This window comes from Choloepus didactylus, unplaced genomic scaffold, assembly GCF_015220235.1.
Source record: "Choloepus didactylus isolate mChoDid1 unplaced genomic scaffold, mChoDid1.pri zz_scaffold_154_ctg1, whole genome shotgun sequence".
Taxonomy (NCBI): Eukaryota; Metazoa; Chordata; class Mammalia; order Pilosa; family Megalonychidae; genus Choloepus; species Choloepus didactylus.
This window is the reverse complement of record NW_023637632.1, coordinates 57,817-82,069: the sequence shown is the minus strand read 5'-3', so window position 1 is coordinate 82,069 and position 24,253 is coordinate 57,817. Positions and strand designations below refer to the sequence as shown.

At 43.6% G+C, this 24,253-nt stretch overlaps 1 pseudogene and 1 gene segment (V, D, J or C); one reads left to right on the top strand and one right to left on the bottom strand.

Annotated features, from left to right (window-relative positions):
- The first annotated feature begins 18,601 nt into the window (after positions 1-18,601).
- LOC119525987 lies at positions 18,602-20,212 on the top strand (annotated as a pseudogene).
- Positions 20,213-22,237: 2,025 nt separating this feature from the next.
- LOC119525986 lies at positions 22,238-23,510 on the bottom strand. The segment is given in 3 exon segments: positions 22,238-22,909; positions 23,041-23,123; positions 23,506-23,510. Coding segments are annotated over 3 exon segments (420 nt in total).
- Between the last annotated feature and the right edge of the window lie 743 nt (positions 23,511-24,253).

Sequence of the window (24,253 nt, the reverse complement as noted above, 5' to 3'; positions counted from 1 at the left end):
GGGAGGTTTCCCTGGTTTCTGCAGGAACCAGTACATCCTGTATGAACCAACATTGATGTCACTGCTGAGGGTGCAGGGGAGTCTCACGGAGGATCCTGGAGATGCAGAGAGGGAGGGTGGCTGGGTCAGCACAGGCTGGGAGAGGGAACCTGCAAACACAGACACTCAAGAGTGACCATGCGTGGACCAGGGTGAAGCTCATCAGGTCTGAATGAAAGGGGCTGAGGCAGGCTGGGGGGCTTCCCTGGGTGTCTGCAGCCTATCCCTACCTGTGCAGTGAGAGAGGAGCAGGAGGAGAGGGGTCTGGGCCATGGTGGACACAGCCCCTGAAGCCCCCAATCGACCTGGGCTGCTCTTATTCCCTCCCTATTGGCCCCACCAAAGGAGGGGCTGCTCATGCAAATTAGGCCCCACCTCTTCACTGCTCCATTTTCCCTGAGCCTGGGGTCTCATTGTTAGAGGGGGCTGAAGAGCATGGCTACACTGTGTGCCCCTTGGGGAGCCCCAGGATGAAGCAACTGTCAGGACACCAAATGGGCCTTTGAGCAGGAGGCTCTGGCAGGCCCAGAAAGGACCCTGTCCTCTGAGAGGAGAAAGTCAGGCTCTGTGTGTCCCAGGGACTCCTTTCCCTAAACCCTAAGAATTTAGGGAGCCTGGTGAAGAGGCCTCAGAGCTCTTTCTTCTTAGGCTCCATTGAGGGGCCTCTGCCCACAAGCTCAGTCTCATCCCCTGGCCAGACTTCTGTGGGAGCTGACTTACTCCTTGCAAACACCTTCTGGCTCCTTGCTGTCCACCAGCCCTTGCTTGGACCAGATGTAAACAAATGAAAATAAGGAGGTGAACTAATTCAGACAGAATAGGGTGAGGGCTGGACACAAGAGCTCATGGGGTCACAGGGTGCATCACAAGTGCAGGAAAGTCTCACCTTAGTGAGGACACCATTGGCCCCTCTCCCCGGGAGCCAGCTGAGCAGTTGACCAGCTGTCAGGCCCGGCACCCTCACTCTCAGCTCAGCCCACAGTGCCCTCTGCTGGCCACAGGGCAAACTTCCTCTGGCCTCTGGGATGCCAACACACCCCTGGGGCAGTGTGTCCTTCCTTTTGCACACATGCTTTCTTAAAGTTACTGTTTGGGGGGAGGGGTGGGCAGGGTTAAGGGTAAAGAAGACTGAACCCAAGTATGATGGATCAGTTTGGATCTACAGGAGGACTCAGGTGATCTCTGTGGCAGAGAGGGGGAAAAGTCTTTGTAGTCAGAGTCAGGGCAAGTGCCAATGCCAGAAAAAAATGTGGTTGGGTTGCTGGTGACATTGGTGAATGGTCACTTGTGGTCAGAGAGCTATGCCATATGTGTGATTCCAGCACCCTGAACTGGTTTAGTAAAGAAAAATCTGAAACATGAATATTCCCTAAGTTAAACCTTGTATTTTTTGTAAATTATTTAGGAAAGGGAATTTGACATGAAACCTTCCAGGCCTTGCTATTAGTGCATGGGAGTGCACCCCTCTTTCTACACCCTCAGATACATGCTGGAGGATGTTGCCTGTAGGCACTTGTTAATTCTGTAGGTCCAGGCATGTTACCTCATAGTATTGGTAGCTGAATAGTTAGGAAAAAGAGTCAATATAATCATTTAGCTTGAAAATGCTTAGCATAGTTTTAATGGCCAGAAAAATGTTTATGATCATTTCAGTCAAGCAGCCTTGTGTTATTTTAAGCCTAAATACCCTTGTTGAAATAGCTTGCTGCTGATCCAATCTCAAAATTTTAGTCTCTGTTGCTCTTCTGTCACAGTAATAAAATTCTCCCTTTCTCTGCTTGCAGGAATAAGAAAACACCCTAAAACAGGATGTGCTGACCAAACACGAGTGAAGCAGGAACTTTTTTTCAGTTTTTCTCTGGACACTTGCAAGTTCTTTGTCTCCTTGTACTATAAAAGCCCAAGCCCCCTTTTCTCACTTCAAACTGGTCTTGGAAATTTTTCCTCCAGTTTCTTATATATGCACCTGTAATAAAACTTACTTTTTCAACATGAGAAAGAGAATAGTTTCTCTGTTTGATGCAGGATCAGGCAGGCCTAAGTATTCACTGATGGTAATGCTAATACATTTAACAGGCCTGTATAGTAAACCTTATTCTCATGTGGAACAAAGAACTTGACTTTCCTGAGTCCAGGTCAAAGGTGCACCCTGAGTTCCCTGCACCTGGGGAGGCTGGGGGAGCTGCTGGCTGTGTCTCTTGTCCCTGAGGGCCTGGAGCCCTGGGTGAGCCCTGAGGCTGCTGCTCCACTCTGAGCAGTGACAGTCAGCCAAGTCCTCAGGCTGGAGCCCAGAGAGGCTCAGAGAGGCTGAGCTGCTCCACTTGGAATCAGAAAATAGATCCAGGAGTCCCAGGAGTGGGTTGTGGGTTCTGATGCAGAAAAGATGCCCCTTCAGTGCAGATATTGTTGCTGTTTCCAGAGCAAGTGACTGTGGCATCTGTCTCAGGTCCTTCAAGGCAGAAGGTCATTGAACTAGCCCCACCTGGGCCACAGGCCAGGGATACAGGCCATGGAGGGGCACAGAGAGGACGCTGAGTGCCAGATAGAGGGGGGTATGGGGCAGAGTGGTTATGGATCTCCCACCCCTCACCCCCCAGATGAGATGGGCCCCCTGTGTAGAGAGTGGGGAGGGGGAGGAGGAGAGGGGCCATGTCATGGGGAGGCTCAGACTCTGCCTCCTGGAGCTCTGAGGGAGGCTGATCTCCCCTCAGTCCCTTTAAATCTCCCAAAACAACCATGGGGAGGAGATGCTAGGTTTACCTCAGCCCTTGCTCTCTGTCTCTCTCTGGAACTTTCCAGCCCTGGGTCCTCCCAGCTCAGCAGGATGAAGAGAAGGAGATGCACTGACCCAGACCTGATGGGAGAGGGAGTCTGGCATCGTGGTCCCCTTGGGTCCTGCAGGTTGAAACTATGGGCCTGTCCCAGCTCACTTTCCATGAGGTTTGCTCAGTCCCCTTGGAGGCCTGAGTTGTTTCCTTGATGATGGGGCCTTCTGAGGAATGAGTACATTGTCTTATGGTGATCACAAGGCTCAAGGCCGACCTGGAGTCTCTGATGTGCCCAAGGCTTCCCCCTTTGGGGGGGGGGGTCCCAGTTTGGCCTGATCAAACATCCTGGTCCTGCAGCTCATCTGGACTTAGTGGGATTTGGGAGTTCCAGATTCCAGATGGAGGGATGATTGTTCCAGAAGAGGCAATTCATCACAAGCAATGAAAAGAGAGCTCACCAGCCCCAAGGCTGTGGAATGATACTGACTATTGCAATTCTCCCAAAAAGAGAAAAATATGGTTTCTTTTTTCTCCTTTCAACTCCCCTGGTGCAAAGAATTGAACCATTTCTATTGCTTAGTGTTTTCAGAACAGGTCTCAGCACTGTCTCCCTTTTTCTTTTATTGTCTCTTATTTTTTCAGGTCACAAAGGGAGGAGGCTCACTCAGGGAGCAGAGGGGGTTTGTGTCTCACTTCCCCTGGTCCTGGGCCCTGTGTGAGCTCTGGAGCTGTCCTCCCATATCTGGCTGTAATCATCAACCTCATCCTCAGGCTGAAGCCCAGAGAGGAGCAAATGTCCTGTGTTTGTTGATGCCTCTTTTGATCCAGGAAAATGACTAGAAAACCTAGATACCAACTACTTGTTTGAGTCTGAGTAATAGAACAGGAAAACTGGGGCAAGCTCCCTGGCTTCTGATGATTATACTAGAATATACTTTTTCTTGAAACATTGATGCCACTTCTCAGAGTGCAGGTGAGTCTGGTTTGAGTTCCCAGGGATGCAGAGAGCAGGCAGCTGATTCAGCACAGGCTGAGAGAGGGAACCTGCAGACAAACACTCATGAGCAATGGGACAAAGACCAGGTGGAGCTGCTGAGATGTGAGCCAGCCCCTGGGACCTGTCCCTACTTGTGCAGTGGGAGAGGAGCAGGAGGAGAAGAGTCCAGGCCATGGTGGGCACACTCCTGAGTCCCTACGTATAGAGCTGGGCTGCCCTAGGCCTTTTTAAACCTCCATTCTGGTCTACTGGAGGAGGGATATATATGCAAATGTGTTCCCTCCCACTTGTGTCCCCATCTCCTTCCTGGGCAGGGACCTGTGGACAGAGGCATCTAAGGGGCATGAGTCCTCTGAGGTTGCTCCTTGGGGGGAACCTGTTTGGAAGGAGCTGCTGATGGGAACATACACAAGGCTGGAGGCAGGAGACTCTTCCAGAAACCACACCTCTTGATTTCCCATTAGGGAGCTCAGACCCACTCAGACTTGAAGTCAGTGGGACACTCACCCACCTGGAAACTCCTTCTGCAGGGAGCACCTAGCACAACTCCACAGTGCCTCCTGCTGGTCACATGGAAATCTTCAGTCTCCACTGTTCTGGGTCTTTCTGCCACTTTATATTTTCACTGTAATTCCACACATTTTGGCTGAGTTTGGACCCACTATTACTAAGACAGTTTGCTTTTGGTGTTTATGAGTGACTTATGAGGGAAAAGCCAAAAGGAAATAAGCAGTACAGGGAACATGGTACATGCTGGGAGAGAAGACTGTGGTCTTAAAAAATAATATTTTGGGCATTTAGAGAAGGTTGTTCAGAGAGTGTGACTTTCAATTGGCCTCGTTTGGATGAGTGGGTGTGGAGCTCTTTATAGGAGAGTAGGAGGCATTGTCCTCCTGGATGAGAAAGGTCTTTAGAAGTTTCAAATCCATAGAAGGTCAAGGGAGGTTCCATGGATGGCAAAACCTTTGAGAGGATGTTGTGTTTGAGAGATACTTGAGGGAGGGAGAGAACCAGGTGTCCATGGGACACAGTGAGGGCTCCAAGAAGAAAGGAGGAGGGGAGTCAAGAGGGAGAAGTGAATTTTCATTTTTTTGAATAATCCTCCCTCAAACCATTGCATGCATAGGTCTGTTTCTGTCTGTTAATTAAATTTTCACTTCTGTAAAGCTTAACACTGTTTAATCAATTTTGCTTTAAAATATATTTTAATATTCAGTGGTGTATGCCCCCTTGTGTTTCATTAACTTGCAAAATCTTGCAGGGTGTTCCTGGTCTTAACAACTTCCACACATATATTTCAAAATTAGTAAACTTTCCCCAATGAATCTCTATGTGTTAAAATCTATTAATTATATTACTAAATTAAATTAGTATATTTTCCATATTAACTCACCATATCCAGGTCTTGTTTTATTCCCTTTAGTGGAATTTTATTTTATCCTAGAATATCCTGATGCCATTTTAGGCAGGTGGTTTCCTGAAAGCTGCAAGTTTGTTGTGTTTGCAGGGAGAAGGGGATGCAATCAGGACTATCCAAGAACTCATTCCCAGTGCAGGCTCCTGTGCTGATACAACAGAAGCCACAAACTGGGCCTGGTTCTGGTGTCCAATGGTAACCAAGCAAGTGACATGCACAGAAGAGAGATGAACACACCTGAACCTCACTTTTCACTGATCTGGAGCCCTGGGTGAGCCCTGGTGAACATGGAATTGGCAGAATTAACCAAACACTTGCAGCTTATGTGGCTGCCCATGGTAGGTTGACCTCATCCTGCCAATTTCATTACATCTGAGAAGAATCCTTTGCTGTTCATGGATTTTCTGCCTGTGTGGAGGTGAGGATGTGATTTCAGCTGCATGTCAGTCTAAAGTTTCTTAAAGTCAGCGACTCATAGGAGAGCCTCACCCCCTTGGCTGCATATAATTTGATAAAAACAGCACAGCACAGGGAAGATGCTCAGCATTCTTAGTCAACAGGGAAAAACAAATCAAACCACATTGAGATAACAGTTAATGTGCACTAGGAGAGTGATCAGGAAAAAGACAGATAATATCATGTTTTGTGAGGGTGGAGACATTGGAGCCACCTTGGAGAATATTCTCATCATTCATGACAATGTTAAACACAGAGTTACCCTGTGACCCAGCAAACCCACTGTTAAGTGTCAACCTAAGAGGAAAGAAAATATATGTCCACACAAACACTTGTAGGGGAATGTTCATAGGAGCATTATGCACAAAAGCCAAAGATATAACTACCTAAAATGCTCATCAACTGGAGAATGGATAAACAAAGTGTGGCCTGTTCATACAGGGGAGTATTACAGTCATTGTTATAATTAGAAGTTTTCTTTTGATTATATGTTTTTACAATAAAGGACAAATATTGTCTCAACTCACTTATATGAAGTACTCAGAAGAACAAAGTTCATTGAGACAGTTGAGTTTTTACAGGATACCAGGGGCTGGGGGTGGTCAGGGTGGGTAAAAGGAGTTGCAGCCTCATGCATGGATAGATTCTGTTTGAGGTGCTGAAAAAGAAGAGGTAATAGATGTTACTGATGTTAACACAATATTGAGAATATAATTAATACTGCTGTGTCATACACTTGAATGTGGTTAAAATGGGAAAATTTGTGCTGCATGTTTGTTGCAAAAATAAAATTTTCAAGAACATAAACAAAGAAACTAATAGTTTTACAAAATGGGAGAGAAAAGATAAATCAGCCAGGAAATAGAATTCCAAATAATTCCCTTAGCTACTGCCCCCACAAAGAGCAGGAGCTTAACTGCAGGCTGTGCATTGTGGCTTCCTCCAAAATGTATCATGAGAAAAGCATCAGAGATGTTCCTATTGTGATGCAGCCTCCAAAATGCCTTCCCTGTCCTGCTCAGAATTTTGTCATCAAAACCAAGGAAAGTCTGAGAGACTGACACAGGCTGGAGGAGCCTACAGGGAAGTGAATACTAAAGGTCATGTGGTGTTTGCTAAAGGATGCTGGCCCAGAGGAATGACATTGAGTGCAAACTGAGAGAATCTGAATATGGGCTTTAATAAGCAATAATGTATAAGTATTATCCCATTAATTATAACAGTTTACTAACCAATGTAATATGTTAGTAATAGGGAACAATGGGCTCAAGGTATATGGGAAACTATTATCTTCTCTATTTTCTTGTAAATCTAAACTGTCCTAAAAATTAAAGTATATTAAAAAGCAATGGGAAACAAAATTTAGAAAATGGTGGAGTGGAGAGGTGTAGAATTTAGTTACTCATTTAGGGAAGCTGGTAATTAGCCAGGAACTCAAAGAAAGCATTTTCAGGGTCTCCAGTGACCAGTCATGCATCATACACCTGTCTGGAATTGGTGGAATAGATACGATTGCAGTGAAACATGTAAGTTTCCCTGGCCAGGGGTCTGTGCCTCTCCCCTCTGAGAACCAGCAGACAGTCATACAGCTGGCCTGCTGAGGGAAAAAAAAACAATCTGCTGGGAGCAAGAAGAGGGGTTCAACCCAGCCTCAATCACAGAATTAATTAACAAATTAATTAATTAACTTTTGGAGTTGGGGGTGTTTGTGATGCTGGAGAAGGGCTGGACTCCGGGAAGGGTGTCACATAGAAGTGGGCACCCAATCTGTCTCTTACTATGTGGCTCCAAAAAGGCCTTTTTTTTCTACATTTTGTACCTTTTCTTTCTCTCTGACTCCATATCTTTTTACATTTCAGTAGCCCCCTGGCATGGATGGAATTAAAGGTGTGGAGAGTAACTATCCAGGTGAAAGAGTTAATAGCCTAAAGCACATATCTTTAAATACTTTATATTGAGATTGAAAAAAGATGGTTGCTGGGGAAAGGATTAAAAAGGGATTTCTTTTTTTTTCTTTTCTTTCCTTTTTCTTTTTTAAAAATAACTATTCTAAGTAGTTCTTTACAGAAAGTCTTAGATATTTACAACTGGCCTCTGGACCCAGGCAATGGAGAGCTGAGATAGTTCTGACTGACAAAGCAATGAACCTAGTGGGGAGACAATTTTCTAAAGGACATAACTTTCCCAAGAAAGGGGGGGCATGGTCCAGCTCAAGTGGAAGCTGTCCTTCAAAAAACTCAGACCCCTGGGGCTGAAAAATGGAAACCAGCTTCAGTCAGCCATGCCCCTGACAGGGACAGAGTCTGTGGAGAATTAAATGCACCACACCTCTTTACACTGAGGGGAGCAGTAGGCTAACAAGCACCACATACTGGACAGGATAAGAAAAGCACAGAGTCTAGAGGCCTCACAGGAGGGTTTTATTCTCAGGGAAAATTCATATCCTCCTTCTGTGAACTGGACCTCACTGGACTGGGAAAACCTGATTGGGGTTGACCATATCTGAAGAGACCCTCTCACAAAAAGGTTACATACAGGCAGGACAAGAAACAGAAAAACACAGGGAGAAAATTTCTGATCAACTAAACAGTAACTAAATAAGAGGTCTAGAATAAGTTGAAATGAATGACAAAGAATAGAGAAGAAAGGCAACCAGCAAGAAAAACCTAGGTAAAAGAGTGAAAACAAGCTCCAGAATAAACTAATCAAGAAAATCAGATGCCTAGGCAGCTTAAAATAAAGAGCCATACTAGGAAACATGAAAATATAAACCTGCCAAAGGAATAAAGTAATAGTTCAACTGAGGTACAGGAGTTGAGACAACTAATTAAAGGTAATTCAAACAAATCTCCTAAATCAACTCAATGAACTGGGGGACGATATGGCAAAAGATATGAAGGCTATAAAGAAGACACTGGATGACCACAAAGAAGAATCCATAAGCTTAAAAAAATAAACAGCAGAACTTATGAGAATGAAAGGCACAATAGAAGACATGAAAAACACAATGGAGGGATACAACAGTAGATTTGAACAGGCAGAAGAAAGAATCAGTGAACTGAAAGACAAGACATTTGAATTCACTTAATGTTAATGTATAAAACTCCCCAATAAAAAGACATAGACTGGCAGAATTGATTAAAAAACAAGACAAATCTATATGCTGTCTAGAAGAAACTCAGAATGTCAGAATGCCCCAAAATTCGTGAGGCAAACATTGAGATAACTGAAAGGAGAAATACATACTTCTACAATAATGGTTGGAGACTTCAATGGAACACTCTCATAAATGGATAGAATATCTAGAAAGAGGACCAAGAAGGAAATGGAGATGTTGAATTCTATGATGAATGAACTAGACTGTACAGATATTTATAGAACACTACACCCCACAACAGCAGGTCCACATTTTTCTGATGTGCTCATGGAATATTCTCTAAGATAGACCATATGTTGGGTCACAAAGCAAGTCTCATCAACTTTTAAAATATTGACATTATAAAAAACACTCTCTTAGATCATATTGGAATGATGTTGGAAATAATTAACAGGCAGAAGTTCATAAAAATCACAAATATATGGAAGACAAACAAAAGAATCTTAGAAAACCAGTGGGTAAAGGAAGAATTTACAAGAAAAATTAGTAAATACCTTGAAGCAAATGACACTGGAAACACAACATACAAAACTTATGGGATTCCAAACTCTGAGATGCAAATCCCTTTGTGTATACCTGATTGGTCTCTGGAACATTGGGTACCTGTTTCACACCTGAAACTCAGAGCTAGAGCTCAGCAGATATGAATGTCAGAATTAGTGCATAGATCAACTGTTAAAAAAAAAAGCAGAAAAAGAGCCCAGACTTCAATTAGAGATATCAATGAAGCAGATTGGATTAAGATCAGGGCAAATCTGGCCAAAGGATAAAGGTTGAAACTGACTGTGTGTTCAAACTTCAACTTCCATGTGAGACCAAGGGAAGAGATTTTCATTTGGTACAGGATCTATATTTTCTAAAGCATAACTTCTACAGTCAGTTTGTTCAAACACCACAATTACATGAAACTTTGAGATATGGTAGGTTTGTATGGGTTAGAATGAAATAGTGACACATCCCAAAGTAATTTGGGGGAGAATAAAAATATATATGCAGGGCCCCCCTGAGGAGCTAGGGGAAAATGCAGAAGTGTTGGACTTCCTCACCTGGATTGTTGCTGATGTTCTCACAAACATTGAGGACTGATGGCTTGGTATGCTGAACCCTCTGTCTTGGTGCTTGCCCTTATGAAGCTCATTACTGCAAAGGAGATACTAAACCTGCATATAATCATGCCTTAGAGTCTCTACCTGAGTACCTCTTTGTTGCTCAGACATGGCCCCCTCTAGCTAAGCCACCTCAGAAGGTGAACTCACTGTCCTCCCTCTATGTGGCAACACAAGATATGACTTCCAGGGATGAATCTGGACCTGGCATCATGAGATTGAGAAGATCTTCTTGACCAAAAGGGGGTAGCAAAATGAAATGAAATGAAATAAACTTTCAGTGGCTTAGAGATTTCAAATGGAGTCAAGAGGTCAGTCTGGTGGATAGTCTTATGCACTATATAGATAACACTTCATAGGTTTTAATGTACTGGAATAGCTAGAAGCAAATAGCTGAAACTATCAAACTGCAACTCAGTAGCCTGGCCTCTTGAAGATGATTGTTTAATGATATAGTTTACAAGGGGTGACAGTGTGATTGTGAAAACCCTGTTGATCACACTTCCTTTACCCAGTGTATGGATGGATGAGTAGAAAAATGGGGACAAAAGCTACACGAAAAATAGATTGGGGTGGGGTAGATGATTTGGGTGTTCTTTTTTACTTTTATTTTTTATTCTTACTCTAATTCTTTCTGGTGTAAGGAAAATGTTCAAAAATACATTGGGATGGTGAATGCATAACTATATGATGGTACTGTGAACAATTGATTGTAGAACCATGGATGATTGTATGGTATGTGAATATATCTCAATAAAACTGAATTTAATTCCAAAAAAAAAAAAAAACTTATGGGATGCAGCAAAGGTGGTGTTGAGAGGGAAATTTATTGCCGTAAATGCTTACATTAAAAGAGGGAGCAAAAATCAAGGAATTAACTGCTCACCTCTAGGAACTAGAGAAAGAACAGCAAACTATGCCCAAAGCAAACAGAAGGAAAGGAATAACAAAGATTAGAGAAGAAATAAATGAACTTGAGAACAGGAAAATGAAAGAGAGAATAAAAAAGCAAAAGTCGGTTCTTTAAGAATATCAATAAAATTGATGGACTCTAGCTAGGCTAACAAATAAAAAAAGAGAGAGAGTGGATGCAAATAAATACAATCAGAAATGGGAAAGGAGACATAACTAATGATCCTGCAGAAATAAAGGAGATAATGGGAAGATACTATCAGAAACTATATGCTAATAAACTAGACAACTTACATGAAATGGACAACTTCCTAGAAAAGCGTAAATAACCAACATTGATTGAGAAGAAATAGATGACCTTAACAAACCAATCACAAGAAAAGAGATAGAGTCAGTCATCAAAAAGCTCCCCAAAAAGAAAAGCCCGGGACCAGATGGCTTCACATGTGAATTCTACCAAGAATTCAAGAAAGAATTAGTACCAATCCTGTTCAAACTCCTCAAAAACATTAAAGAGGAAAGAAAGCTACCTAACTCATTCTATGAAGCCAATATAACCATAATGCCAAAGTCAAACAAAGACACTAAATAAAAGAAAATTATTGATCAATCACTTTAATTAATATAGATGCAAAAATTCTCAACAAAGTACTCAAAATCAAATTGAATCCAGCAGCACATTAAAAGAATTATATGTCATGACCAGATGGGATTTATTCCAGGTATGCAAGGCCAGCACAACACAAGGAAATCAATTATTGTAATACACCACACCAAAAAATCAAAGCAGAAGAAGCACATGATCATCTGATCAATGCAGAAAAGGCATTTGACAAAATTCAACATCATTTCTTGATGAAAACATTTCAAACATTTTGGAATAGAAGGGAATTTTCTCAATATGATAGAGGCAATATAGGAAAAACCCACAGCTAACATCATACTCAATGGGGAAAGACTGAGAGCTTTCTCTTTAAATTCAGGAACAAGACAGGGATTCCCACTGTCACCATTGTTATTCAAAAGTGTGCTGGAAGTTCTAGCTAGAGCAATTGGGCAAGAAAAAGAAATAAAAAGCATCCAAATTGGAAAGGAAGAAGTAAAACTTTCATTCTTTGTAGATGACATGATTCTATACATAGAAAATCCAGAAAAATATATGGCAAAATTACTATATCTAATTAAGGAATATAGAAAAATGGCAGGCTAGATAAACATACAAAAAATCTGTAGTGTTTCTATACACAATGTGCAACAACAGGAGGAAATTAAGAAAAAAATCCCATTTACAATACACCCATAAGAATCAAGTATTTAGGAATAGACTTAACCAAGGCCACATAAGACCTATACAGAGAAAACTAGAAAAAAAAAAAAAAAAAAAAGTGAAACAAAGAAACTGCAAAAAAAAATTGATCAGGACCAAAAGAAAGGAAGAACATATTGTGTTCATGGATTGGAAGACTAAATATAGTTAAGATGTCAATTCTACCTAAACTGATTTATAGATTCAATCCAATATCAGTTAAAATCCCAACAACTTTGCAGAAATAGGAAAAGCAATAACAAAATTTATTTGGAAGGGCAAGGTGCCCTGAATAGCAAAAAATATCTTGAGAAAGAGGAATGAAGTAAGTGGTCTCACATTATGTGACTTTGAAACATATTACAATGCTACAGTAATCAAAGCAGCCTAGTACTGGCATAAGGATGGATATTCTGACCAATGGAATGGAATTGAGTGCTCAGAAATAGACACTTGGATCAATGGAAAATTGATCATTGATAAGGCAGTCAAACCAAAGCAATTGGGACAGAGCAGCCTCTTCAATAACTGGTGTTTGGAGAGCCAGATATCCATTTCCAAATGAATGAAAGAGGACTCCTATCTCACACCTTACACAGCTAAAATTAACTCAAAATGGATCAAAGACCTGAACATTAGCACTAAGACCATAAAAGTCTTAGAAGAAAATATAGGGCATTATCTCAAAGATCTCATGATAGGGTATGGTTTCCTAGACCTTACATCCAAAGTGCAAGCAACCAAAGAAGAAATAGACAAATGGGATCTCCTCAAAATTAAACACTTTTGCACATCAAAGAACTTTGTCAGAAAAGTAAAAAGGCACCCTATACAATGGGAGACAATATTTGGAAACCACATATCACGTATGGGTTTAATATCCAGAATATAAAAAGAGATCCTACAACTGAACAACAGAAAGGCAAACAACCCAATTTTTTTAATAATGAGAAAAAGTAATGGACAGACACTTTCTCTGAAGAGGAAATACAAATGGCTTAAAAACATGAAAAAATGCTCACCTTCACTGGCTATTAGAGAAATGCAAACCAAAACCACAATGAGATATCATCTCACACCTACCAGAATGGCCTTTATCCAAAAAGAAAAGGAAAAGAAAAAACAGAAAATTGCAAGCACCTGGGAGGTTGTGGAGAAAGAGGCACACTTATTCACTGTTGGTGGGAATGTAGAATGGTGCAACCACTCTGGAAGACAGTGTGGCAGTTTCTCAGGAAGCTAAGTGTAGATTTGCCATATGAACCAGCTATTCCATTACTAGGTATGTACTCAGAGGAACTGAATGTTAAGACATGAAAAGACATTTGTACACTGATGTTTATAGCAGAATTATTCACAGTTGCCAAGAGATGGAATCAGCCAAAATGTCCATCAATGGATGAGTGGATAAACAAACTGGTATATACACACAATGGAATATTACACAGCTGTAAGACAGAACAGAACCATGGAACATATAATAATGTGGATGAACCTTGAGGATGTTAGGTTAAGCAAAGTTAGCCAGGGACCAAAGGACAAATACTCTATGGTCTCACTAATCTGAACTAACATTGATGAACAAACTTCGAGAGTTAAAAGCTGATAACACAGACTATCAGGAGATAGAAAGAGGATAGAGATCAGGCATTTGATGCTGAAGAACTACAGAATGTTCAACAGGGTTGATTGTATAGATCCAGAAATAGATAGCAGCATACTGTGTGATGGTAGAGCAATATTGTAAGAATACTGAGCAAAGATATGTGTGAGTAAAGCTGAAAGAGGAGGGCTAGGGACATATAGGACACCAGATATAATGATAGATGATAAAGACTGGGAGTGTTTAAATTGGCAAAAACTGGAGTGGTCAATGATTGTGAGTAAATGTACAAATATAAAAATGTTTTACATGTGGGAGAACAAATGAATGTCAACATGCAAAGTTTTGAAAAAGTGATGGTGTTTGGGAAAAATATAATCAAAACAAACTGGAATCTATGGTTAACAGTAACATTGTAATATGATTCCATTAAATGTTACAAAGGCAATATACCAAAGCTAAAAGTTATGAAAGTAGGATATAAGGTAGGGATATAGGATTCTTGATATTAGTGTTGTTGTCTGACCTTACTTTGCACTGTATTATATGATATTTTATTTCTTTTTATTATCTTTTTTATTATTCTCAAAAATCCTTGTTTTCATAGTAATCAATATGTTCAAGTGCTGACTGTGCTGATAAATGCACAACTATATGATGATACCCTGAAGAACTGATTGTACACTGTGGATAATGGCATTGTATGTGAATATATCTCTATAAAACCATAGGAAAATATAAATAGGGATAAAAGTGTTGGAGAAACATGGAGAGAGAGATGTACCTGTTTACTGTTGGTGAGGAGGCAGAATGGTTTAGAATTTCTGGAGGATAGTGTGGTGGTTCCACAAGAAGCTAAATATGTGGGTGCCATAAGGTCCTGCAACCTCATTATGGGGTATGTACTTGGAAGACCTCAGAGCAGGGACATGAATGGGCATTTGCACACTGGTGTTTATGGAGGCAGCATTCATGAACTATAATGGGTGGAGGTGGCCTAAGGGTACATCAACTGAGGAACCAAATGGTCAACTGTGATGTATGCACACAATGGAATACTGAGCAACTGCAAGAAAGAGTGAAGCTGTGAGACATACAATGAAGTGGATTGATCCTGCAGACAGCATTTTGAGTGAAGTATGCCAGAAAGAAAGGCAAACACTATAATGTCTCACCAATATGGACTAACTACAATGTGTAGACTCAGAATTGAATCTCAAAACACAGCTTGTCAGGAGAATACATTGTAATGGTCCCTAGATTGTAAGCTCTTACAGTAGTCACGTCCATTACTGAATTTGTAATGGCTATCTCCAAATTCTGAGATGCTAATCCCTTTGTCTATAACCCGATCAGTCTCTGGAAGTTTGTGTATCTGTTTGACACCTGAAACTCAGAGCTAGAGCTCAGCAGGTATAGATCTCAGTATTAGCACATACAGCAACTGTTAGAAAAGCTGAAAAATAGTCCAGACTGCAATTAGAGATATAATGAGATGGATCTGGTTAGGACTAAGGCAAATTCAGCTGAAGTGTAAAGACAATACTACTTTTTAAAACTTCAACTCCTGTGAGACCAAGGGAAGAGATGTTTATTTGGTGCAGGATCTATATTCTCAGTAGTATACTAAACAATTTAACTTGTACAGTCAGCTTGTTCAAACACTATAATTACATGGAACTTTGAATAGGAACTGAGATATGGTAGGTTTGTATGGATTAGAGTGAAATAGTGGCACATCCCAATGTAATTTGGGCAGAGAATAAAATATATATGTAGGGCCCCCCTGAAGAACTGGGGGAAAATGCAGAAGTGTTGGACTTCCTCACCTGGGTTATTGCTGATGTTCTCACAAACATTGAGGACCATCAGTTTGGTATGCCAAGCCCTCTATCTTGAGACTTGCCCTGATGAAGCTCATTACTGCAAAGGAGAGGCTAAACCTGCTTATAATTGTGCCTAATAGTCTCCCTCTGGGTAACTCTTTGTTGCTCAGATGTGGCCCTCTCTCTTAGCTAAGCCAACTTGGCAGGTGAACTCACTACCCTCCCCTCTATGGGGGACCTGACTCCCAGGGGTATACATCTCCCTGGCAATGCAGGATATGACTCCTGGGGATGAAACTGAACCTGACATCATGGGATTGAGAACATCTTTTTGACTAAATGGGGTTAGCGAAATGAAACAAAATAAAGTTTCAGTGGCTGAGAGATTTCAAAAGGAGTTGAGAGATCACTTTTGTAAGCATTCTTATGCACTATGCAGATATCCCTTTTTAGGTTTTAGAGTACCAGAATAGCTAGAAGTAAATAGCTGCAAACTATCAAACTGCAACCCAGTAGCCTTGACTTTTGAAGATGATTGTATAACTACATAGCTTACAAGGGGTGACAGCGTGATTGTGTAAACTTTGTAGATCACATTCCCTTTATACAGTGTGTGGATGGATGAGTAGAAAAATGGGGACAAAAACTGAATGAAAAATAGGGTGGGATGGGGGATGATTTGAGTGTTCTTTTTTACTTTTTTTAAAAATCTTCTTTAATAATGGTATATTAATAAATAGCAGCATCTTCAGGGAAGTCTTCTTTCCAAGGAATCTCCCACCCCCATTCCCTGTCCCTCCTTCAGCAGGAGGGGACTTGTCCATGTAGCTCTGCTGGCACAGTACAAGGGCAAGGTAAGTGTGTCAGGTGTACGTGTAATTTCATACGTTCTTATAGCCATGTTAAGGTAAAAAGCAACAGGTTAGATTTATTTCAATAATATAGTTTACTTAATGTAAGAATATTCAAAATGTAATGTCAGCATGTAATGAGTATTAAAAAATTGAGATTTTTTACCTTGATTTTTCATTCTAAGTCTGAAATCCAGTAGGTATTCTGTAGTCAGCCTATTTGGGCATTTTTTTCATTTCTTTTGTTTTTTGTGTATGGTATTTCTTTGTGTGGATGTACTGTTATGTATATACTATTCCTGTTGATGTATATTTGAGTTGCCCCATTCTTTGGCAAATATAAAAAATGTATACATATGAGCAAGTATAAGTTACTTTTTGTTGTTAAAAATCTAAGAAAATTTTTTACTGAGTCTGGCAGGTAGGGCTAGTCTGAGAAAATTCTATCCATTCAAGAAAAATCCTGGCTTCTCTTTATGAAATTACTTTTTTAAAAATAAGGAAAAATACCTTGAATCTATTGGCTGGTATTTTCCCTGCCATTAGTAGAACCCCAACTCTAGACTTTCCCACCCCAGCCCATCCTCTGTCCATTTCACAATTCCATAGCTGGGGTCTATTCAATGTTCCCTCCCCCCACTCCCTTTTAAAGCACTGTTAAAAATGGCAGTATGTTTGTGGGGTTTTTAAAACTTTATTTTGGATTACAGATATCACAACTAAGTAATTGAAATTGGTACAATGCACAGAGCTCATTTAAATTTCACTAGTCGCACATGCAATTGTTTGTGAGTGTACATGCTTAGTTTTACTCTATTTTATCATGTGTGGATTGATACATCCACCAACAGAACCAAGATGCAGAACTTCCCCATCATCAGGGCTCTGTAGGGCTCTCTCTTCATAGCTACTCCTACCCCAGCCCTCCTACCTCTTAATCCCAGGCAACCACTAATCTTGTCTCCATCTCTGTAATTCCGTTATTTCAAGAATGCTGTATGTGACGTTTTGAGATTGGCCTTATCTACCCAATATAATTCCCTGAAGACCCATCCAGGTTGTTGCCTGTATCAATAGTTCATTGCTCTTTATTGTTCATTACCCCATGGTATCAATTCACCACAGCTTCCTTACTGTTTATGTATTGATGGAAAGTTTGGTTTGTTTCCAGTTTTGTGTGATTACAAATAAAGCTTCTCTGAACACATACACACACACACACACACACACACACACACACACACACACAAATTTGAGGCAAAAGGAAGATCATAATATAACAAACAAACACAAAGAAAAATAGATATAACAGTCTTATGAAACCAAAAATATTCCCAGAAGTCATTACATGGGACAGAGTGTTTTTATATAAGTAAAAAATCATAATCAACTATAAAGTTGTAACTATTAAAAGCTTTTATGCACCAGATAGTATAGCATAGGCATGTAACACACACATACACACACATGAATGACAGAAACATAAATTATAACAGGAAATTTGGAGGCTATTCTTAACTGATAATTCTTCCAGATGACATTTAGAATCATTTCATCAAGTTCTAAAAATTTCTGTTTGATATTTTTATTATGATCACATTAAACTTACATATTAACATGGTAAGAATAGACACCTTTATGTGGCTAGGTTTTCCTATCCAGGAACATGGAACACCTCTACATTTATTTAGATTTAAGTGTGTCCCTTGTTAAGTTTATAATTTTTCTTCACATTGGTTGTGCAGATTTCTTGATAAATTTATTCCTTCATGTTTCACTTTATTTACTATTACCATAAAAGATATCTTTCGCCAAATATACTTTCTAATTGGTTATTTTGGCTCGCTCATAGGACTGCTGTTGATTTATTTGGGTGTATTTATTTTGTATCCAACCATACTACTGATTTATTGTTGTTCTAATCTTTTTTTCTTTTTTTGGTTGATTTTGTTGACTTTTTGAAGTATAGAATAACATTACCCCTATTATCAAATACTTGAAATTCTTGTTTCTTCATGTCTTGCATTGTTTCACTGGCTTAAAATTCCAGAACATTATAAATTAAAACAAACAAAAAAAGCAACGGAGGAGAATGAGCATCCACACCACCCCTCTGAGAGGCCCTGCAGCCCCGCGGGAACCCTCCCCTTCCCCCCGATGGTCGCCTCCAGAACTCGCTCGCTGGGACGTCAGCGCCAGACCCGGGCAGAGTTCCGGGTCCCCTCCCTGCCTCCTCCTCGCAGACCCTTTCCGCCAGTAGCAGCCCTGCTGGCAGGACAGGGAGGTCGCTGGAGTCTGCAGCGCCCCCGCTCCCTTGCTTTTTCTTTCTTTCTTTGCTTTGGGATCTTGCTGCCTGAGCCAGGATGTTCAGAGAAGAGAAGAACGAGACTCAGGAGCGCAGCTTCCACGGCGGGGTGCACGCAGAGCTGGCGGCACAACATCCCTGGCATACCGGGGCTGGGATGTGAGGAAGGAAAGTCCCCAGAGCCTGCGGGGCCTGAAGCCCGCCTTCGAAGGTGACCCAGAGAACGCACTGGGAGCTCACGGCTGGAGCACTTTGTCCATGGCACCCCTGGACGCGAGCGTGGAGGCGCCCCGGGTGCCGGCTACCGAGTCCCGCTCTCCGGAGAAAGCGCAGCGGAGACCACCGCCCTCCCGGCGCTCGGCACAACTCCGGGCCAGCAGCGCGCTGGACCCAGTCCCGCTTCCCGCCGCCTCACCCGGAGTGGGGCGCACCCCCTGCCTGCCCGCCTGCACCGCCCCCTCTGTAGCCCCAGCATCCCCAGCTCCTGAGCAGAACCCCATAAAGAGAGCTGAGCCCCTTGCTCGGCTCCCGCCCTTCCCAGCACCCGGGTCCCAGGGAGAGCGCGCCCGCCGCCACTCTGACTGCGAGCGCCGCCGCCGCCGTCGAAGCTGCGCTCTGGGGCCCCCAGGCTCTCCCCTCTCAGGGGCCGGAGGGGCCGCCCCGCGTCCGAGTAGCCGTAGGAATGCACACATGAAGTCTGCAGTGTTCAGCCGCTGCTTCACTCTCCTGTCCTGGATCCTCATCATCATCATGCAAGACGCGGACAAACCAAGGCCAGAACCCCCGCTCACCCCGCGCCCTTGCTTCTCTCCGTACGCGGCTGATCGCGCGGGCCCCGGAATCCCGCTCCACAGGGGCGATCTCGACAGCCGCCCTAAGCGCTGTGTCCAGAAGCGGAACAGAGCGGCCGCTGCCCACACTCTCTGCCATCACGCCCAGCTGCAGCAGCCGGTGCAGAAAGCAGAGCCGACCCGCTGGGCCAAAACTATTCGCCACGGCGCGCAGCTGCACTGGATCCTGGAGGGGCACGCGGGCGCGCGCCTGGAGCTAGTGACCGCTTCCCGGCCCTGCCCGGCCTGCCCAGCGCGCACCTGCACGAGTCCGCGCCCCGGCGCTACAAGTTGCCCCGGCTGCCGCGGGCCACTGAGCACCAGAGGCACCAGCTCCAGGGCGCGCAGCCCGGCGTGCTCTTCGCCGCCGCAGACAACACCCACAGTCAGGAGCTCTTCCCAGGGGTAGCGGCCCCCCCGCCCCAACTTGGGGACCGGGGAAGGAGGGGTCCGGGGGGGCCTGCCTGGCGGCTGTCGTACGCCCCTTGCACTTCGGCTGCACTTTTGAGTTTCCAGCAATCGGTGCCCACATGCAGGACTCTTGGTAGAGCCTATCCTTGTGGGCAGTCTGCAGACTTTGCTGGCCCTGGTGTTTACGCCGTCTGTGGGGGTGGAGGGTGGGTGACAGGGCCACTGTAGCATGGGGTGGGGTGGGGGGTTGGCCTGGCCCTTTGCTGCCCACCTGGCCCTGAGATGGGGCCGAGGGAAAAGCCCAGGTGTGAGGCCTGGCAGTGATGGCCAGGAATGAGGACCTAGTAGGCAGAGGATGGAGCCCCGAAGGGGAGGCTCTGCAGTCCTGGAGCAGAGTGGGTTAGTGAAGCGAGCTAAGGGACGTTGTAACATGGTAGGCTCAGAGAGGGACCCTGCACAGTGGGGGCGGGGCTTAGTGTCCGCTGAGGCCTTTCACCTCTAGATTCAGAATCTAAAACCATATACAAAGAAGCATGGAGAAAGTGTCTAAACACCAGCCCATAAACAAACTTCTCTTGTATAATCCCATAGCAAGGAAATGGTTGCTAGGAAAACCTGGCTTCTATGGAGGTCCTGCCTCCATCCCTTCTCACAGACCCTTTCTGACCCTGAAAATTCTTTTTCAAGAAAACTCTCTCTAGCAAAAGAATTGAGATTGTTCTGTTCTGTGGTTATGTCTTTTCACAGCCCGAGGTAACAGCTGGGCTGCTGGTCCCTTTTCCCGACCTTTCTCTAAGGCTCCCTTTTCTTGGTGGCCAGGCAGCTCCCGTGCACCGCACTGTTGCCTCCCAGAGCCTCTGTGAGCCTGGTGCGCAGCCTGGGCCCCTGGGGTGGATGGAGATGGCAACTTGTGTGCACTTCCAAGGCCGTGTGTGCAGTCAGCAGGCACGGGGATGGGACAGGTGTTATTTGAGACTGGTGTTTTGCTCTCTGTATATGTGTGCACACTGCAAATGAGACTGGCTGGCCTCGTTTTTTGTTTGTTTTGTGTTTTCCTTCACATTACACAAATTGTAGCTGAAAGAAATCTTGGAAGTTTTGTGATCATGCTTGACCTCTACCTTCCTCCACCGAAATTCCTTGACATCTTGCCTGGATGTGACCTGCCCCCTCCCCAGCCCCTCCCCCACCCCTCCCCCCAACCCCTGAAAGTAAACTGGATGTTCTGAAAATTCTGTGTCTCAGCTGGACACTGTGAACTGATAAAATAACCTGTATCTCTAGTATCCATACATGCCAGCTTCACCCACACTTTCATCCTAACCTCTCAGCTTTGCTTTCTTAACCTGAGGACTTAGCTACTCTGTATCCTTTCAGTTTAATTTTCCTGCATGTGTGGTTTTTAACATCAATGTTCATCCCCTCCTTCTTCATGAATAAAAGGAACAGTAATTGTTGTCCTTTCACTATACAAGAATTTCTTTCCATATTTCTTCAGAGAAATAAATAAGGTTGGCATTGTAAAACAAATAAACAAAAAAAGCAGTGGGGATGGACTCAGGCTGCAGTATGGAGGAACCTCAAAAAGTGTCTGCAAGTAAATGACAGAAGCCAGTCACAAAGGGTCACATTTTATGTAAGTGCATTTATAAGAAATGTCCACATTGGTAAATTTCTATAGACAGAAAGTGGAATATTAGATACCTTGGAATAGGAGGAGGGAGGCCAGAAAATGAGAACAAATGAGGATGGAGTCTCTTGGGTGATCAAAAGGTTCCAAAATTATATTATGAGGCAGGTTGCACAAAACCATAAATATGCTAAAAAAACCATTGAATTTTATACTTTAAATTGGTGAAATTTATAGTATGAAAATCACAAGTCAATAAAGATTTTTTTTTTAAATTAAGAAGGAAAGATGAAGGCTCACCTTTAGCTCTTATTTATTAAAAAAAAAAAAAACATTTCTAGCTACCTAAATATATGGTTCAATCTGTCTTTTAATTTTGAACAAAATATTTAACCACAGTTGGACATTCCCTTGCTGAAGATGATTTTATATAGATAAAACTTTGTGCTTTAGAGAATGTCTGTAATGTCTTGAAAACCTATTGAGTTCCAAAGTATTTTGTTAGAGTAATTTCTTGTTGATAAGAATAATTTTATTTTGGGAAATCAGTTTTAATATTAATCAATATGAAAAAAGACTAAAACTCCACTGGGAGAGACACATGGGCAAACGACAAACAGGCATGTCACAAAAGAAGAAATATGTAATAGTAATAAAAGCATAAAAAAGATATTTGCCTTCATGAGTAATTAGGAAAATGAACATTAAGTGACAGGAAGATTGCAGTGCAAACAGTAGGTTGGACAAAACAAGAAACCTGACAATACCAAATGCTTGTGAAATGTGGGGATGAAATAATGAGAAGTAGCCATTGTCATTGACCCTATATTTTTGCTCTCTGCTCTGACCTTCAGGTCATGGGATGCTGACAAGGGAGGGGACACCACAGTCACCCTCCGCTGGTGTTCGTCACAGGCTCTTAGAGGGGAGACCAGCCTCAGGGGGCAGGGGCAGGTTTCTGTCTCAGTTCCCCATGTGTCTGGAGCACTGTGGACCACTGATGCTACTGTCCCATGTTGAGCAGTAATAGACAGCCTCGTCCTCAGGCTGGAGCCCCGTGATGGTCAGGGAGGCCTTGCCACTTGCCTTGGAGCCAGAGAACCGAGCTGGGATCCCCGAGGGCCGAGAAGTTGCGAGCATCACAGTCTTGGGGGTGCCCCCAAGGAGCTGCTGGTACCAGCCAGCACCATAAGATCCAAGGTCAGAGCTGCTCCCCTTGCATGTGATGGTGACAGTCTGTCCAGGAGACCCTGACACCGAGGCTTCCTGTGTCAGCCCAGACTGTGCCCAGGACCCTGGAAGAGAGGAGGGGGAGAGACAGGGTGAGTCTGGGGCTATTGCCCACAGCATGTTCCCAAATGAAGGGTGAAATGTGGCACTGGGTGTTCCCCCACAACCCCCTCTCCTGCTTTCCACAGCTGGTCACCTGGCAGAGAGTGAGGAGGGTGAGGAGGAGAGGGGTCCAGGCCATGGTGGAGACACCCCCAGAGCTCTGCTTCCTGAGCCCAACTGAGCAGAACTGCCCAAAGTCTCTCTTATCCTTTCCCCTCATGTGGGGGGAGAGAGGAGCCCTTCATGCAAATTATTTCTCCTCCCCCAGGTGTCCCTGGGCCTGAATTTGGTGCAAGCTGAGCCTGGGGTGTGGCTGTGGGAGCCTCTCCTGGGCCTGGTGAGGTCACAGCTGCTGGGCCCCAGGGAGCACAGAGCAGAGGGCACACATGGAGCTAGGACCTGGTTTCCCAGCTGAGATCCCTCCACAGACCCCCAGGAGACAGGTACCCAGTGCCCCCTGCTCTCTCAGAGTCCAGGTTCCTTCAAGACATGGTTGAATTTCCTGGAGCTGACTATAGAGAGAGAAAGTCTCCAGACATCCCCCTTGCCATGCACCCACCTCATCCTCACAAAGTGGAGCCAGCACATCATTCAGGGCCCCCCTTATTGGGCTGCAGTGTGTTTGCCATAATTTATTCTGGGCCTCTTCAGGAATAAGATTTTCTCTCTCACCTTTACCCCATTTATTCTGTTTGTGAGGGAGCATAGGAGTCTGTGTCCTGCCCCAGTGAGCAGAACTAGAGAGCACGAACAAAGCCTGCAGAGCCTCTATTGGGGAGTCCAAGGAAACAAGCTCCTCCTCTCTCATCACACACCAGGTCCCAACACAGCAGACTCAGCCTTCATGGTCCTCTTCAGCCTTGATGGGACAATAGTCCTTATAAAAGGGCACAGGGATTTGATTCCAGAGAGACCCCCATTGTTAAGAGGAGGGAGCTCTGCTTCTCCTGTGCTCTTCTGCCCTAAGTGACATGACCACCTCCATGGGCCACCCAGGGAGCAGCCAAGAGCTCACAGCTCTAAGAGGGGTCCCAGGTGTGGGTGGGCCCTCCCCAGAAGATACAGCATGAGCCTCCAGATGGGATGGGAAGTCTGGGGAGGGGCAGAAGCAATGAGTTTGCAAAGAGAGGGAGATTAAGAAGTTGACAAGAAGGTCCCAGATTTCTGACCTAAGCCCTTTACTCACTTCTCACATGCTTTTTAAATAACTCTAAAGACACTCCTTTGTCTCTTGTTATGTGTCAAGCAATGTTCTCTCTCTCTCTCTCTCTCTCTCTCTCTCTCTCTCTCTCAGCTACCCCTCTCCT